The sequence below is a fragment of the Medicago sativa genome, chromosome 4, assembly GCF_051527215.1.
Source record: "Medicago sativa cultivar Bolivia chromosome 4, Bolivia_mono, whole genome shotgun sequence".
Lineage (NCBI taxonomy): Eukaryota > Viridiplantae > Streptophyta > Magnoliopsida > Fabales > Fabaceae > Medicago > Medicago sativa.
Genome location: NC_140752.1, coordinates 100859711 through 100878918, shown reverse-complemented (window position 1 = coordinate 100878918; position 19208 = coordinate 100859711). Strand labels below are relative to the sequence as shown.

General features: G+C 30.7%; 1 protein-coding gene, 1 long non-coding RNA gene and 1 pseudogene across 3 annotated transcripts; 1 reads left to right on the top strand and 2 right to left on the bottom strand.

Annotated features, from left to right (window-relative positions):
* Window positions 1-375: 375 nt before the first annotated feature.
* Window positions 376-12580, bottom strand: LOC146934768 (alpha-1,3-arabinosyltransferase XAT3-like; annotated as a pseudogene).
* Window positions 12581-15150: 2570 nt separating this feature from the next.
* On the top strand, window positions 15151-18598 carry LOC146934767 (alpha-1,3-arabinosyltransferase XAT3-like). Of its 2 annotated transcripts, none has more exons than XM_085706702.1 (6): window positions 15151-15786; window positions 16007-16087; window positions 16477-16533; window positions 16613-16732; window positions 16936-16998; window positions 17214-18598. In XM_085706702.1, the coding sequence occupies exons 1-6, from the start codon at window positions 15648-15650 to the stop codon at window positions 18401-18403; spliced, it is 1650 nt and encodes a 549-aa protein (XP_085562828.1). In that variant the 5' UTR covers window positions 15151-15647; the 3' UTR covers window positions 18404-18598. The 2 variants fall into 2 exon arrangements, with proteins under 2 accessions (XP_085562828.1, XP_085562829.1); XM_085706703.1 differs by having other exon boundaries at window positions 15648-15786; window positions 15928-16087.
* On the bottom strand, window positions 16166-19173 carry LOC146934766 (uncharacterized). Its single transcript, XR_015007869.1, has 2 exons — window positions 19113-19173; window positions 16166-17092 (listed from the first exon to the last, which is right to left on the bottom strand). It is a non-coding gene; the product is annotated as an uncharacterized LOC146934766 (long non-coding RNA).
* Window positions 19174-19208: the final 35 nt, after the last annotated feature.

Sequence of the window (19208 nt, the reverse complement as noted above, 5' to 3'; positions counted from 1 at the left end):
TCAGGCAAAAACGAAAAACATTAGGTGATGCCCAAACATTGTAAAGGGTTCGAACACCACCTATCTGTGCCAAACATAAACGTAGCCTTTTTGGCTTTCAACCAGGCTAGAGATACATATTTCACTTTGTCCAACAACCTGGACATAGGAGTTACAACATTATTGAACACCCTATTATTACGCTCATTCCACAAAGGAGCCAAATGAGCTGAAAGAATGACCTCTTTGCTTTGCCACTACCTGTTGAATACACAGACTGGATAAAATGATCGGACAAAATATTGGTGTCGACACCCATAAAACCAAGCCAATGTCGCACCATAGGCCACAAAGAAGAAAAATCAAAACAGGCTAAAAATAAATGTTGCGCCGTTTCTAAGAAACCACAATCTGAGATACACTGAGAGGCTTCTGATGAGAGACCCCTCTCGTCACCAAGTTAGCTTTAGTAGGCAATCTGTCCCGAAGCAACCTCCAAACAAAAACAGAGACCTTCAACGAGACCTGGTTATGCCAAATCATAGATGCTGCTGAATCCGCAAGAGGAATATCCTTTATGGTGAGCAACTGATAAGCACCACGGACTGTGTAACCCCCTTGAGTGTCCGGTAGCCACACCCAAAGGGGCTAATATTCATCTTTTTACAATTGTAGCCGAAGGACATAAACTCAATATTCTTAATTACTTTGGAATCGTTGTATCTTCTTCGTACTATCATCAAGTATACAATAAGAGACACTAATTCTCCTTTTTATTATTATTATTATTTTTTGTTAGACTCTACCATGATTCTTAACACTTTTCTCTCTTTATTCTCTCCATTTTTTTATGGTTAAAATCCCCCTGTCTTTTAGTATAGGATTATTTTAGGGTAATATAGGATTTATTTATGTAATTCGCTGTACAAAAGAATGTAATTAATTTGGTTGCTAATAATAAACTTGTCAACAATAAATATTAGATTCTTTCAAAAAAAAACAATAAATATTAGATGCGTTAAAAAAATAATAAGTATTAGTTTTTCAATACTGCTATATAATTTTATATTTTTAATTTTAATCTTTTGGAGTTGTAAAACTCCAAAATTTTTGAAGAACTCCTCAACAACTCTTATATTTTTTTGGCATACTACATACAAATAAACTTGATAATCTTTGAGGTAAATTTAAAGAGTTGCTGAGGTCAAAACAGTCTTTGAGATAAAAAAATAAAATAAAAAATTAAAGAGTTGCATTAAGTTCCACTTAGATGGTGAGGCCTGTTATTAAAGTACGAAAAAAGAAGTAAGGAGAGAATAAGCAGGACCGAACATAACTTTGTTTAAATAAGCTATAATTTCTTTTTTGAAACATTGGTTAGATCTGAAGAAGAAAAAAAAACATTGGCTTGCTATTTCTTTATTTTTTTTTAAGTGATAAATGTTAATAAGTTAATTGTTATTATAGTTTGTTTACTCTTGCTAAAACTTGAACCATGATTCTCAAACCTCTTAACCCTTTGGCACTAGCTTGCTTACTATACACAAGAATTAGAATGACCTCATCACATATCATAAATTTGTCTCAAATTTGTTCAACTAACCATTCGTTTCAATTTTAACCTCCCGTTTGTCAAAGAGACAAAAAATATGGCACCATTTATTTTTATTTGTTTTGGGTGCAACTATGGCACCATTTCTTACTCCATACTTAAGCGTTGTTTGAAGTAGTTTTTTTTTTTTTTTTTTTTTGTATAAAGGGTTGTTTAAAGTTATGTATATTTTTTAAGGGAAATGACTGAATATACTAATGAATTTTTATGGTAAAATGATATTTATTAACTAAAATATTTATTTATTTTTTTGTCAATACTAAAATATTCTTTTTTTTAGAACAAGACTAAAATATTCTTATTAACAAAGTAGTAAATAAGTCATTATTTAAATTGCGATACAATAAATCATAAATGTATTGTTAAACAACCCCTCAAAAAAATGTATTGTTAAACAAAAATAGTAATTATAATTCATTAGTATTCTAAATACTAGCAATTTTTTTTATTAATATTCTAAATATGAAACAAAAAAAAAAGTAGTTGTTATTTAACATTTTTAGTAAATAAAAACAATTAACATTTTTTGTCAAAAAAAAAACAATTAACATTTGTCCAACAAAAAAAAACATTTAACATTTTTTGAAGAGTAAAATGAATTTAATTTGTTCGATTAATGACATCCATGCTTTTGTTTATGTTCCTTCTTTTCAATATCGTAGGGTCTGCTGAGAAAGAATATACTAAGAGGTTGACGCTTCAGAAGTTGCATGAAGCCCATATTATTTGGTTAAACAGAAAAGACTTAAGACAAATGCTACATGCAATTTTCTACAAATATTATGTAGTTTATGTCAAATAACTTCTGAATTTGGTGAAGAGGAATATACTGGTTTTAATTATTTTACAATCAATTTTAGTTTAAAATGTTGGCTAAAATATGGTTTTAGTCCCTGCAAATATGCCTCGTTTTGGTTTTAGTCTCTGGTAAAAAAACAATTGTTTTTGGTCCCTGCAAAATTTTTTGTTTTTTAAAATAGTCCCTGACCCCATTTTTGTGATGATTTGCATACGTGGCAGATGATGACTGAACCCATTTTGTAGTTTTTGGTCCCTGCAAAATATTGTTTTTTAAAAAGGTCCCTGCAAAAATTTTTGTTTTTGAAAATAGTCCCTCTAGGGACTATTTTAAAAAACAAAAAATTTTGCAGGGGCCAAAAACAAATTTTTTTTTACCAGGGACTAAAACTAAAACGAGGCATATTTGCAGGGACTAAAACCATATTTTAGCTTAAAATGTTTATTGATTTTGTAAGAATCTGGTTAGGCACGAAAGGCTTGGAGTGAGGCCGACTTCTTCAGATATTTCAAATTCAGAATCTTGGTCAAAGAAAATTAGAATGGAACTTGAGTTTGTCCATGTAACATGTAACTTAGGGTAGGGGGGTATTCACGGGTCGAGTTGAATCAGTATTGACCAAATATGTTATCCAATCCAATCAAGTTTTATTTGTTTAAGTCAAAACGTTTATTAATATTTATGGCAAACTGAAACCAATCAAATTAATGAGCACATTAGTTTGAATTAGATGTTCAGTTTAAGAATATTGATTTTGTCATCTAAAATGGGTTAGTTGTATAACTTTTCTTTCATTTATGTGTAATTATCTATAGGCTAAAATATGGTTTTAGTCCCTGCAAATATACCTCGTTTTGGTTTTAGTCCCTGTAAAAAAAATTAGTTTTTGGTCCCTGCAAATTTTTTGTTTTTTAAAATAGTCCCTGGAGGGACTATTTTCAAAATCAAAATATTTTGCAAGGACCTTTTTAAAAAACAAAATATTTTGCAGGGATCAAAAACTACAAAATAGGTTCAGCCATCATGTGTCACGTATGCAAATCATCACAAAAGTAGGGTCAGTGACTATTTTCAAAAACAAAATATTTTGTAGGGACCAAAAACAATTTTTTTTTACATGGACTAAAACCATATTTTAGCCTTATCTATATATACCATCAATTTTTACAAGTAAAAATACGAAGGATCGTTATAACCTGTTATAACCTATGAAGTTCAAATACTTCAAAATGGAGATGTACTCGTATCGGATACTGATACTCTACGGATATTTGCAGATACGTATCCACGAAGTATCAGAATTAATTATTTTAATTTAAAAGATATACTTTATCGAATACTTATAAGATACTCGATAGATACACACAGATATTTATAAGATACTTACCAAAGACGTATCTTAGAAAAAAATTAAGGGTAAAAAAGTGAGATTGTGTTGTGAAAATTCAGATGTATATATATATATATATAATTTTTAAAGTTTTAGTATAAATCATATTCTATTTTCATTCATATGTTAGGATATCAACAAATGTATGAATAAAAGAACTCATAACAAAGTTTGTTTAATGTTGATTGATTGAATCTCACCTCTCTTATTAATTACTTTCATCCACCAAAGACATAATTTTTAATTGGTTAATTGAAAAATAATTATAGTGATTCATATATTAAATTGAATCATAATTATACCAAGTCTAACTAATGAACTGCAATTGAAAAGTAACACTTGTACTTGGGAATTGCTTCAGATGAGACTAATGGTATAAGGGGGCTTCAACTCATTCACCTTCATGAACTAGGACTAAGCTTTCAAGGTAAGGCTACCTTGAGATAAATAAATAATATTAAAGTGAACATTAATATTAATATTAATAGTACTGTAATAAAGTAAAATAAATCGGTCAGAATCCTACACTTTTCGAATAAGATTATCTACTGTGGAGAGAATTTATAAGAAGAAGAAAAAAATAGATCATCATTTCATGTTGAATGAGTAAATCATAAACCGAAACAGGTTATTCGATCATAAAACAATACCTTATTGATGCAATATTTCAATAACTTAAAGGCATGCCATCCCTGTTTCTCAATTGAAGAGGGATCCTTTATAATCATATTGTCTGGTGGATACTGTTGTATAAGAGTGCTTTCTTCCAACCTTATTTTATATTCCAAGTACTTTATGTTCATATCCTCTGAGGGTTCTGCAAAATGATTTGTTGCTAGCACTTGCATTTGCATCCCACCATAAGGCACAACTTGAATGAAAATTGCATTTTGAGGAAGAAAAAGTATGTTGGTAAGACCAGCACCATGAACTTCACAATATTTGCAATCCTTGACATGTTTCTTCCTGCTTCCTTAACAATTACTTTGAAACCCAACCCTTTAGCCATTTTTGCTATTTGTGGTATTAGTAAATTTTCTTGTTCTTTTTCTGGAGAGAATCAAGAGTCTAGGCTTCTTACTTAGGTTACCCATATCTCTAATATTGATTGCACTGAGTGAATAAGTACTTCTCAAAAAATCTCTGAAGTCTTCGATAGAATATGAGAACTTTTGAGGGTCAATGCTTAGCTCTTTATGATTCCTTTTAAGGCCAACAATCACACTTGGGAAGCAATGCACATCATCATCTCTATCAATATCCATAATCTCATAGTTGGAAAGCTTTTTAAGAAATGGTTGGTGTTTGGAAATCCACCAAGGCTTGTTATCAGTTATGATAAGTTGCATTTGTCCATTAAATTTTCTACATGTCAAAAACAGTGGAATGATAATGTCACTGAATTCATGGAAATGGTTTCCAGTGTATCCTGCAGTAGAGAATATTACTGCTGGAATGCTGTGATTTTTGGTGCACTGTGGTACTTGGTGGCTAGCTTTGACAGACCATTTTCTTACATGTCTCATTGCATATGCATCCTCCCTTCTTGCATAGGGCCTTGTGTAAGAATTAAATCAACATGATCGAATTATTATATGAAATTAGAACACACTTACTTGTAAACGATGATTACCAGATTCGCCGAGATTTGAGACAAAGTCTTCCTTCGCCTTTCACATGCTCCAAACTTAGGGTTTTCAATGGGGCAAACCACTAATGAGCAGAATAGTCAGAGTGATGGCAAAGGGGACCTACCCTTTCTATTTATAACCGTGCAACCCTAGGCACCACCCATCATGGGCCTAACGTTTGGGCCTACACTATGTTTCTACACAAATCAGATTAAGTGCCCAAAAGCCCATTATTAATTGATCACTTTTATTAGGGCCTAAGCATCATCAAATGGATCACAACATCAGTCCGTTTTTTATTAAAACCAAAACCAACAATTGATTGTAGCCCACAAAATATTAGAAGAAATTCTAACATTCTCCCACTTGGGCAAAATCAATTGTGTATTTGAAAAATAAAATAAAAATAAAAATTTAAAAAATAATTTTTGAAAACGACTCTCGGACTGATAACAAACTTCCTAACGTGGCCACTACATGATCCCATGATGCAACACTTAATAAAGACTCTGTCCAACTAAGAACTGAATGATATCGAATCATGGCGGTAGTTATATCCTTAATTGATACAACACCTTCCATGGTTACAAATATCACCAATTCCGTCGACTAGTCATCTGTGTAGAGTGTAGCAAGAAATGATATGTCAAGGTGATCATCGACCATACTATCATTTTCATTGTCAGTCCTCAATTTCTCTCAATGCCTTAAAGCCAGAGAAATTATGTGATTTCTCTCAAATGCTTAAAGCCAAAGAAATTATGTGATTTCTCTCAATTGCCTTAAAGCCAGAGAAATTATGTGGTCCACGGAAAACCACATTGCCTTAGCTCCAAAATAGTGTCAATCACCGGCATAGTGATCCCAACGACACTGAGCTCTTTTCACACATAATACATCAGCTCCAAAATAATGTTAACAGCCGGCATAAAGATCCTGTCAACATTGAGCTCAAATGTAATGCCTTAGCTCCAAAATAGTGTCGATCACCGGCATAGTGATCCCTTCAACACTGAGCTATAATTTTTCACATTTGATATTTGATATATACAAGAATTCATCTCATCATCAATAATTAAATTGAATGGAAATTCACATCAATATATCAAAGAAAATAAGTGAAAGAAAAATTCATCATCAAAAAATTGATAATACAAAATTCAAACTCCCACTAACCAAATGCATCAAAAGAATTCACAGTATTCATGTTATTCAAAATGACTCTTGAAAACAATGAACCTAAGTCATTTGGTTAAAAGAACAATTAATGTCAAAGTTAGGGAGCCAATCAATGTAATAAATAATTTATTACCATAAAATACAGAAGTTGGGAGCCACTAATTTCAATTTCGACAATTTCTAAGGGTTCAGAAATGCTAGTTGTAACCTTTGATTTTAGTAAATTTGCTTCTAATGCAATCTACACAAGTACCTGGTTCATCAAACATTAAGAAAGGTAGAATATTTACTTTGATTAATTTCTCAGCCCTTTCCCCAATAAATATGATCCAAGTGCTTATGTCATCAATCGAGGTTTTGGCTTGGGTTTCGACCTTAGTTTGTGCATTCTGCCCAAAGGTGATTGTACAATTATATTGGCCTCGTTATGATAGCTTATTTATTTTGAGCTGAATGTTGTCTTATGACATATTTTAATGAATTCATGTTTTGAACCAATGATTTTCTTTGTGATTCTGCTTCCATTGAGATGTTAAACAAGTCAAACTGTAAGAAATGGAAGTAAGATTTGGAGTTGCCTCTAGGAGAACATGCATAAACTGAAATAACCTTTTGGTCAGTGGGAGATGTCAACTTAATTTCAAATTAATATGATCTAGGAGTAATTGTGAAGTCAGTGGGAGTTGTCACCATGATTTAACATTCTAGTTTTGAACTTGTTTTGAAAAATATTTTTTTTTCATTTAGGATGAATCTTGTTTGTTTTTCTTTGTTGGAGCAACTTTGTTTTAGTTTTACTCTTGGAGGTAGAAAACTAAGTTTGAGATTAAACTCACATAACTTTGCTTCACCCTTTGTTCATCTATATAAACGGTCTCTAGTAGATAGTTCATGACTCCCTGGATCTTTTGTTGATGGTTTATATAAGTTGTCTTTCGTTGTCAAAACTTTTGTTGCTATAAGGTCTAATGTTGAGGAAGACATCCTTTACTTATGACAACTTGGGAAATTGTCACCTTTGGGCAGACAAATTCTTTGGTTCAACATATACTCCAATAACTCCATCTTATATAAGTTAATCAATGAGCATGCATAATAAAAGCATAACAATTATCCTTTGAGGAAATATATGAGACAAAACATGAATGCATCAAAATATATCATTTGACAAGATATAGCTCAAAATAAACAAGCTATCACAATGAGGCCAATATAATTGTACAATCACCTTTGGGCAGAATGTACAAACTAAGGTTATAACCCTAGTCAAAACCTCAGGTAAGTTAATCAATGAACATGTATTGAATTCAGAAATTTGTCACCTTTGGGCAGACAAATTCCTTAGTTCAAATCATTCTCCAATAACTTATCCCAAATAAATTTTTAATTGTAAAATGCAATAACCACCTTTGGGCAGGAAACTACATGTTACGATTAAAAACATTCCTCAAGCTACAAAAAGAAATTTCATCAATCAATCAATAAAGGTGGTCCCACTTTGGTGGTAACGACCTATATCAACGCAGGAAATTCTTTTTGCATAGGAATCAACAACTCTTGTCAAAATACGACACAGAAAAAAATATGCATTATTTAAATGCATCTAAACTGGTTAATATCGTCTCAATTTGCATTCATCATAATTTTGTTTGATACAATGCGGTAGAAAAGTACGTTAAAAGCACATAAAAGAAAATCAACATGTAATCATGTGCTATCTTTTGGAAAAGTAACTATTACCGCTAAACTCATAATCTCATCAACAAGTAAATATTTAAATCAATTACCAACGCAGCGGAAATATGTGAGACTTAAATTTCACCACCATTGAGGATAAAAGACAAAATAGTCATAAAAAAATATTTAAGAAAAAACTATAATATCCTCAATGTAAGTCTCCATAATAAACAAAAGAGTATTCATCAACAAAGGATGTTTGTTTCTCAATTATATATAATTGACATGTAAGATTCTCCCACTTGATAGAGAATGATAGTTAGATTTTCAATCCAAGACTTTAAAATATTTAAACAAATATTCAGCTATATTCTCTATCACACAATGGTCATGTCAATTAATATTACACCAATAAGATATCCACATCCCTTATATAATAAGGGAACAAGTGTAATCAAAGTGTAATCAAATTCAATAAAAAGAATTTAAATTAACTAAACCTTGACTAACCTCAAAAGGTGTAATGAATTCTCCTTGTATGTAGAGTCATTAAGCTTCGATGACTTAGAGAAAATTCCGCACAATTTGGCATATTGTCATCTCAATTGGTTCATAATTCAACAACAAACCAATATAGCAAAAGAAAGACTCTCATAATACATCAATAAAATACAAGGATAACATTTTTTGATTACCTTCAGAATTGCTCGAAAATTATCTTTTACGATCTTCCACAATTGAGCATTCAAATAAGAACAAGGCAACATATAATTAAATAATTATAAAATCATATACATTGATATTTGGTGCTATGATTGATAAAATTGAGTGTAAATAATTTCACAAATACAATACTTTAATAGAATAATTCACTTCTATAAAAGAGAATTTCACAAATAATATTTTAGACTCATCCATGGGAATATATATCTCACAAAAAAAAAATTACATATTTCACAAAATAAAATTTATTCCCATAAATAAAAATGTGAAAACAATGTTTGGAAATTATTTCCAATCAAATTACTCAATTTTAAAAACAAATCAATCCACCAAAATCAAATAAAATCCTTTTGAAAATTGAAAATTTGATCCATAAAATATTAATCATGGTGTTTCCATCCGGATTTGAGATAAAATAAAATTATGCATGATGGAATATTAATATAATAATCATGCCAATATTTATTCACATTAGATGCACATGCACAATGAATCACAACATGTGAAATTTGTTTCAAAAACCGCAAACCTTATGGCAACAGAAACAAATATAACATCAATTTTTTTTAGTGACAAAAACAACATCAAAAGGAGTAGCACAAAAACACATGGTCTTAATTTGAACATGACTACTCAAAATTGTCTCTGGATCCACACATGCAATTGTAATTCAATCATGATAAACATATTTTTAAAGCAACTTCAATCTATGCATAAACCAAATCTCAAATCTACTCAAATAATAGAATAGAAACTATAGTCTTGTATAAAGGAAACTATCCATAAACTTAACAGAAGAAGGAGCCACACAAAATGGATCAATTTACCAATTTCACATGTATTAATACATCTTTGACACATATAAAAATAATAATAATTAAGCAAACAATTATTAAACTCAAACCATCTTTCATATTGATCAAGAAAATTTTCCAAAATTCCACAAAGAAAACAATCAAAACTCTTGTTCAAGTAATTTCAATGAAAATTGTTTGCATATTCAAAGACCGAGCACATACAACAATAGGAAATATTTTATTTTAGTATGAGTCACATAATTTTGAAAATTGAAACAATTTCAATAATTCATTTTGAACATGAAAAACCAAATCTTTCAATTCAAAGCTTCAAACTGAATGCTCAAAACAAGAACAAATTCTTGAAAGCAAAGTTGAACTTTTTAAACAAATATGCAAATTCATCATAAAGTACAGACCATATATAAAAATATATCAGCCCAAAAAATACCAAGGTGAAAAGAATATCAAATTCCAAGATATGGCAACGATGTTAGAGAAGAAGAAAAAAAAAATGAGACAAAGTGAAAAGATTTAATTCTAAATCTTTAGAAACAAATCACTCAAAAATTAATCGATATCCATATCCACTTTAAGAACTTGAATTCAATCGCATGATGAGAAGCATATCTTTTCCGGTCCATATTTATATAAAATAAATTAATATCCACAAAAAATATCACTTTTGTAATATATAGATTCAATCCAAAATATGAACATAAATTCTGTCCAAATTAAAACATAAATAATCAAAGTATGAAATTGAAAATGATTATCACTCTGTGGTTCACAAAAATTCCATAAAATTGAATTTGTGTAAAAGCATAAATGCCCCTATCAGTACATAGGCATATGTATACATAGGCATATACACATTGTTTAACTACCTTTGTGAATTAGTGCCGAAATTTTAACTACCTTTGTGAATTAGTGCCGAAATCAAGTAGCAATATCAGGTGCCCTTAACCCTTTATAATTATTGCAACAATTGAAAATAGTTAAGGCAACGGAAACAAAATAAAAAATAAAAAAATATTCGGAAGTCCTTAATTTTGTTGTGAAATAATTTTGCGTTCAAATTGATTCTTTGAGATATCAATTCTCATCCAATAAAATTGCAGAAATCCATGTTCAATAACAATTTTAGATCCGATTCCCACCGAAAAAGATAATAATAATAATATTAATAATAATAATAATTCTAGTTCACTTCACTTTGATAATAAAGTGGAACCAAAAGAAAAAATTTGATCAGGATGAATAGTGAGGGAACCCAAAGGATCAAAATTGCCGAAGCCGTAACAAACAATTTAATTTTTGTTTTCTTTCTCAAAATTAATTGGTGAAGCAATCGACATAACTCACATGATCTCAAAATTAAACCAATTACAGTTTGAAATTGAAACCGTGAGGAAATTTTTAGAAATTAAATGCGAGCCGAAAACATTGAATACTATCTCAATCCCAATAATATTAGGGTTCTAAATCATATAAAATTAGGCTCTGATACCATGTAAGAATTAAATCAACATGATCGAATTATTATATGAAATTAGAACACACTTACTTGTAAACGATGATTACCGGATTCGCCGAGATTTGAGACAAAGTCTTCCTTTGCCTTTCACATGCTCCAAACTTAGGGTTTTCAATGGGGCAAACCACTAATGAGCAGAATAGTCAGAGTGATGGCAAAGGGGACCTAACCTTTCTATTTATAACCGTGCAACCCTAGGCACCACCCATCATAGAACGTTTGGGCCTACACTATGTTTCTACACAAATCAGATTAAGTGCCCAAAAGCCAATTATTAATTGATCACTTTTATTAGGGCCTAAGCATCATCAAATGGATCACAACATCAGTCCGTTTTTTATTAAAACCAAAACCAACAATTGATTGTAGCCCACAAAATATTAGAAGAAATTCTAACACCTTATAGTCCATGACATGTTTTCAGTTGTTGTGTGACACAAAGTAAACATTGGACGATTTTCCATGAACTCTGATGTCTCCCTGTGTTTGGCTATATTCTGTCGTTTCTTCTGAAACACACTGTTGTTGCTCTACTTTCCTTGTTTTTATTTCTTCAACTGCAAAATAAATAATGATTACCTTTTATCAATAGAAATCAAATTTGGTACCCAACGGTTTACGTTAACACTCACACACACTGCGCATCAACCACTTGCGTTGGACCCAAATGGTATATATATATATATATATATATATATATATATATATATATATATATATATATAAAGAATGATTAAAAATAGTTATTCAAATATCATTTCTCATTTTTTTTACATCAATTCTATTATAAACAATGTTAAAAATACTTTTTACAACAGTTTACAAAAGAATCATCACATAAACAAACACATGTTATAAGAATCATTGCCTCAACACACAGTACAGTCAACATCTAGGATTGGCCTTTATTTTTATTTTTCCTATGGAACAGATTTGAACTTGCTCTACTATAACCTTATTGAAATTCAGAATATATTTGCATTTCATGCCAAAGCACTATAAAAATAAAAACAAAAACAACATCATGCATGCTTGTACATTAGTCTTGGATTATGGAAATAGCTAGGAAGGTTAATCAATGCAAATGAGTAGAGAGAGAAAGTAAAACACTCACAATAATGTATAAGACCCAAGTAAGGCTTAATCATTGTAGAAAGACAGAAAACCATGAGCAAGAAGCACACAAATGCTCCATATCCCAACCTTTTCTTCTCACATCGACTAAAGCATTTGAAAAATATGGTATTATAAACCATTTTTTATCACTCAAAAAACCAACTCTAACGTTGATTACTGGATGATCATAGCATCTTTGTACCATTGCATTTAACCTTTTGGACGAGGAAAAAAAATAGAAACTTTAAATTTTAGGAATATTAAAATAAAATAGAAACTTTAAATTTTAGGAATATAAAATTTTCTTTAAAAAAATTGGAATTTTAATATTTTAGGAAATTAATCTCATCAATTATATTGTCTTCATTTGCAAAACTTTTTATTTGAATAAAATAAAAGCATTGTCTTCATTTGTAAAATTACTCAATTTTTATAAAGTCATTGATTTTTTTTTCTTGAATTTCTTTATTTAAAAGTAAGTAATTTTTATTCTTTTGTGATTTCTTTTACTTTAGATTAAACTTTAAATTTAATTATCATGATTAATCTGAATGAATTCTATAAACATCATGAATAAAATAAAAATCATGTTTTTTATCCTGATAAAAAATTACATTTATAAAACTGTCCGCATTTACAAAATTGTGAGTGTGAACAAATATACGAGAAGAACAATAGTAACAAATATAAAACTTTTGTATATAAATATAAAAAAATTTGAAGAAAAGTAATTAAACGAAAGAATTATATGGTAAAACCAAAACAAGTGTTAAAATAATTACAGGCATTATTCTTTTCTCTATACATATATATTCAGCAAAATATATTTATAGGTATAGAAATATAAACATTGTACTATCTATAAAAATATTTTCTCCATATAGAAAATGATATATTCAATATCTCAACAGAGAGTATATTTTACTTTTTTATCTTATTTTAGGGCAGAGAGTATATTTTACTTTTTTATTTTTAGAATATGTAAAAAAAAATTAACTAAACTCATGATTTTGTTTCAAAGAGTGCTTCTCCAATGATGATTTTATTAGTTTTCATGTTTTTTCTTCGATATCTTTTTGTCAATTGTGTTTGGAACTGTTCACGAGTTTTTGTTGTTTCAGTTTATAATTTTAGAGGTTTACGTGTATTGAGTTTATAGTAGTTACGTAAATTGAGTTTAGTTAGTGTATGTAAACTGAGTTTACATAAGTCATGTAACAATAGTGTACATAAAATTGTGATGGTTCTCAAAATGTCATGATAGGCCTTGCATGTTGCGGGCGTCTCTTGAGGGATGCAATTGGTAGATATATATAGTTGAAGGGATACTTTCAGAAGTTTGGAGATTGTGATTCTCTTCATGCGGAAATGTGGAGTATATGTACTTCCGAATAGATCTTACACGGAGACAAGTAATCATACGTCTTCGTGTGGAAAGCGACCGTAAAATTATGATTAATATAGTGACGTATATAATGATTAATGAATCTCAACGGAAGCATACCCACTTTGGTGTGGTGGATTAGACAACTCTTGGATTTTGATTGGCAAGTACAATTTTGTCGCAGATGGCAAGAAGAAAATTGAAGCGCCGATTAGCTAGATAATTTTAGCTACTCTCGATTCATTTCAATGTTCATTTTCTCGAGTTTCTCCTTATGACACTTTAGAGTCTTCTCTTTAACGACATCTTTATGACTTACATGCCTAAAAATGCTAGCTTAACTTTGTAGTTTTTTTTCTTTTGAGCTTTGTCCTCGTTTGTTACCAAAAAAAAAAGGAAGTTAGTGGTATTTTATATTGTCAAACAAAACTAACAGAAACAGACCGGTCTCTTTTTTTTTCTTGGGACCATAGAATTATTTCTCATTAGTTGGTGCAATGAACATATATAAACTCGAACATGCGTCGCACATAGTTACACAAGGTACACGACGTTGGCCACACATTATGTATCCCAGTCCCACAATTTGCTACCTAATATTGACTTTTTAACTACTAGGTGTCGATTATGGTAATGCACAAAAATATAAGGTCAAGGATTTGTTGAGTAAATCAGTGTTTAGACTATTCTCATACTATAGCTTGTTACTAAATATTTTGAATTCGCACGTGTGTGTGGTAATCCTGAGGTTTAGTTAATTATTGAGAGGGTGCCTAAATGTTAAGGTAAGGGGGACACGGGGTGGCTTGCATTACAAGAATCAAAGTAATAAAATTCACGAACAATGCTTAATTTTGAACTACCTATGACGTCTAAAATCCAACATTTAAAATTATTTTATGATAATATAATGTAATATGCACACGTATTCCACAAGAAGAAATCACTCATATCATACCAAGCCTCCGAATATATTAGTTACTCCAATTCCTCATCATGCACCCCACACCATAAATTAGAAATTAAAATATTATTCTGATTGTTAAAATGTCTTACTCTTTGTTACCAAACGACTAGGCTAGCTACCTGCCCGTTGTTTTTAATTGGAGGTTATTCAAATTTTTATTTTTTTACATTTTTATTTTATTTTTCGAATGTGAAAGGAGGGTCTATGTGCCTTATTTTGATAATCATACATATTGTTATATTACTATTATTCATTCATTAAAAAAATTAAAATTTGGATTGTTAGTTAATTTTGTCCTTGGCTTTCTGTATTTTCTTCGCTACGTTAACTATTTAAGTTGCTATTTTCGTGAAGAGGTTGATGCAGCAAGCTAGTAAGATTTTTTACTTGAGCTACATGGGTCACTCAGTATGGTGATAGTACTGCAATAATTGATAACATTTTAAACAAGCTTTAGTTGGTTAATACTTTTTCAAAGCTGGCTGGTAGTTCTTGCTTCATATGTGAAAAAACTATAATTACCTAACCAAATATGCACCTATTAATCATTGAAAAAGTTTCCAAATATGTCTTAACAGTCAACCACAGGGTCCTTTTCATTCCCTATTTTATTAGTTTTTGAGAATCCTCCTGATTCAAGAGCTAACAACTACGTGAGGAGCAACATTGTATAGACAAATTAATGCACCTTCCTCCATTTGTCATATATATAAAAATATGTCCCAAAATCTTAGCTTTGCCTACAAAGATTTTATATATGGTCATCCACTAATCAGCGTTTGATCAGAATGGTTTTAATTGATTGTAAGATGGCATTCTGACAGTACTACTGAGTTCTTTGGTTGATAAAATAAAAATGATTTACAATACAATATTTGCCAAAAGCTTTAGTCGTTATGAGCAGAAAAAGCTGGGATATGGAGCATTCGTTGGCTTTTTGCTCATAGTTTTGAGTCTTTGCACATTTAAACCTTACTTGGGTCCTATATATGATTGTGAGTACATCATTTTTTTCCTCTGTAATGTAATTAACCGCTTGCATTAGCCACTTATTTCCACATATAATGCATGTCTAAGTTGTACAGCAAGCAACCATGTTGTTTTTCATTAATATAGTTCTTTGGCATGAAATGCAGATAAATCAAACCACTTTCTTTTGTGAAATGAGTTTGCATATATAGTAGCCTTTGAGTATATCTTTACTTCTTTTCACAGTGAACATCAAGCTCTCAATTGGCGTTGACACCAAATTGTTGATGGTCAATGACACCAGTGGCTCTCTAAAAATAGCCAAAGGTAAGAATAGATAAGACATATAGCTCCTTTTTTTGGATAAACAGTTCAATCTAAGTGGTTATGTATATGCTATCTATGCAACAAAAGATAAAATATTGAAATATTTTCATATAGCTTTGTGTTTATAAGTTATATCGGAGAGCTTAAAGAAATAAGCTGGAAATAGTTTACAAATAAGTTGTTTTTATAAGCTTTCCCAAAACAGTCTCACAAGTGCTTATGTTAGTCAATAAGCTCAAATAAACAGATCAAAAGATACCCATATTCTGAATTTCAGTAAAGTTAACACAATAGAGTTTTTTGAGATAAGAATAATCTATATACATTTTGAGCCAAATGAATCTGACATGAGTTAGTTTATGTGATGATTCTTTGATCTACCATTGAAGACATTGTAGCTGAAATACTTGTTGAAGACAACGGCAGTTCTCTACATATTATTGAAGGTAAGATTTTTTGAATCTCTATATGGTTAATAAAAGGATTTAAGGTAAACCTTTAACCTATGAATATCTCACTTGTCAGATGATAGAATTGTACCAAAGAACCCTGTCAATGCCACAAGAATATCTCATTTGTCAGATGATAGAATTGTACCGAAGAACCCTGTCAATGCCACAAGAATCTCTCCACAAATGGCTAAAGGTAATAACAAATTAATTAATAGTAGTAAGGGCAAGTTCAGATCAGCTCTACTTGTGGTTTAATTATATGAACACCTCAACCAACTTAATTTCCATAATTAAAAAAAAAAGTTAAAAACAACAGATAGGCAGAGTACACAAAGGATGGTAATTATAAGGACTGTGGAAGTTAACTATTTTGACAGAAACTTCTTTACTTTGCAGTTGCAGATAATGCAACGAAGACTCTCATCAATGACACCAGCATCTCCCCACCAAAAGCCGAAGGTAAGATCATTTGCTAGTCTGATGTCTCAGTAAGTTGGGACTTGAAAGCTTACTTCAAATAAGCTCCATTTATTGATTAGTAACATTGATCCATCTGCCCTCCCCCAATAGAAAATGCAAGGTCCTCAGTCAGATTGAAATTAATTTTTTAAATTAATGATATCAATTCTTAAATATCCTTTATATACAAGGCTTCATCATTCTTTATTTTTCAGTTGAAAAATTAGAAACAAGAAAAGTAGAGCAAGAGCAACCACTATGTGTTTCAGAAGCAAGAACAGAATACTGCCAAACCCAAGGAGATATCCGGGTGCATGGAAAATCCTCCTCCGTTTACATTGTGTCACACAAAACAAACAGCCTGGCTGAAAACGTGTCATGGATTATAAGGCCTTATGCTCGAAAGAGTGATGCAAATACGATGAGTAGTGTAACAAAATGGTCAGTAAAGACTGTAAAACCTAGCCACCAAGTCTCACAGTGCACCAAATATCACAGCATTCCAGCAGTAATATTCTCTACTGCAGGATACACTGGAAACCATTTCCATGAATTCAGTGACATTGTCATTCCACTGTTTTTGACTTGTAGACAATTTAATGGACAAGTACAGCTTATCATAACTGATAAGAAGTCTTGGTGGATTTCCAAACACCAAGCATTTCTTAAAAAACTGTCTAACTATGAAATTATTGACATTGATAGAGATGATGAATTGCATTGCTTCCCTAAGGTGATCATTGGCCTTAAAAGGTATCATAAAGAGCTAAGCATTGACCCACAGAAGTATTCCTATTCTATCAAAGACTTCAGGGATTTTTTGAGAAGTTCTTATTCACTGAAGAGAGTGAGTGCAATCAAAATTAGAGATATTGGTAATCAAAGTAAGAAGCCTAGGCTCCTGATTCTCTCCAGAAAAACATCAAGATCCTTCACTAATACAAATCAAATAGCAAAAATGGCTAAAGGGTTGGGTTTCAGAGTAATTGTTATGGAAGCAGGGAGGAACATGAGGAGTATTGCAAATGTTGTAAACTCTTGTGATGTACTAATGGGAGTTCATGGTGCAGGTCTTACTAACATACTTTTCCTTCCTCAAAATGCAATTTTCATCCAAGTTGTGCCTTTTGGTGGAATGCAAGTGGAATGGCTTGCCACAAATGATTTTGCAAGGCCCTCAGAGGATATGAACATAAAATACTTGGAATATAAAATAAGGTTGGATGAAAGCACTCTTATACAACAGTATCCATTAGACAATATGATTATAAAGGATCCCTCATCAATTGAAAAACAAGGATGGGAAGCCTTTAGGTCAGTGTATTTTGACAAACAAAATGTAAGGCTTGATGTTAATAGGTTTAGACCAACATTACAGAAAGCCCTTGAGTTATTGCATCAATAAGGTCTACTTTTTGATCTAGTTAGTTGGATTCTTTGGGTTGTCATTGTTAGTAATCAGTTGAGATATCCATAATTTATTAATATGTTTTTATCCATTGTATTTTCCTAAAATAGCAAACAGAATATTTGTATTTGTATTAGTGGAGTTTCAGGCATGGTTATGGGACATCTTGCAAATAACAAACAATTTAGGTTACTGTTGTGTTTGATTATACAATGACCAAAATTAGTTTAAGTCTATGAATTTCATGATCTGCATTATTAGAGTATCAGTATTTTTATAGATAGTGGGATCAATGTATATTAAACCTATACTAATGTAACATTATTAGACTCAAATGAAAAATATTGACCTCAATACCTTTTTATTTTCCTTTTTAGTAAACTAGAAAAACAAAAGTATTATTTTATCATTAAAAGTAATTCTATAATTAATAAAAAAATAATCAAAAGTATATGATAATATACCTATACTAATGTAACATTATTAGACTCAAATGAAAAATATTGACCTCAATACCTTTTTATTTTCCTTTTTAGTAAACTAGAAAAACAAAAGTATTATTTTATCATTAAAAGTAATTCTATAATTAATAAAAAAAATAATCAAAAGTATATGATAAACTATTAAAAGAATAGTAAGTAAAAAATAAGAAAGTACCAAAACTATAGTATCAAAATTCAAGACGTTCGTCTAGTGTTCTGCATACCTAAAGACAGCAACAACTGGGCAACTTAATAGTCAATAAATTTTCTGAGAACACAACACCTGTGTCATAATAAATGACTCGTGAACAATAAAAAGT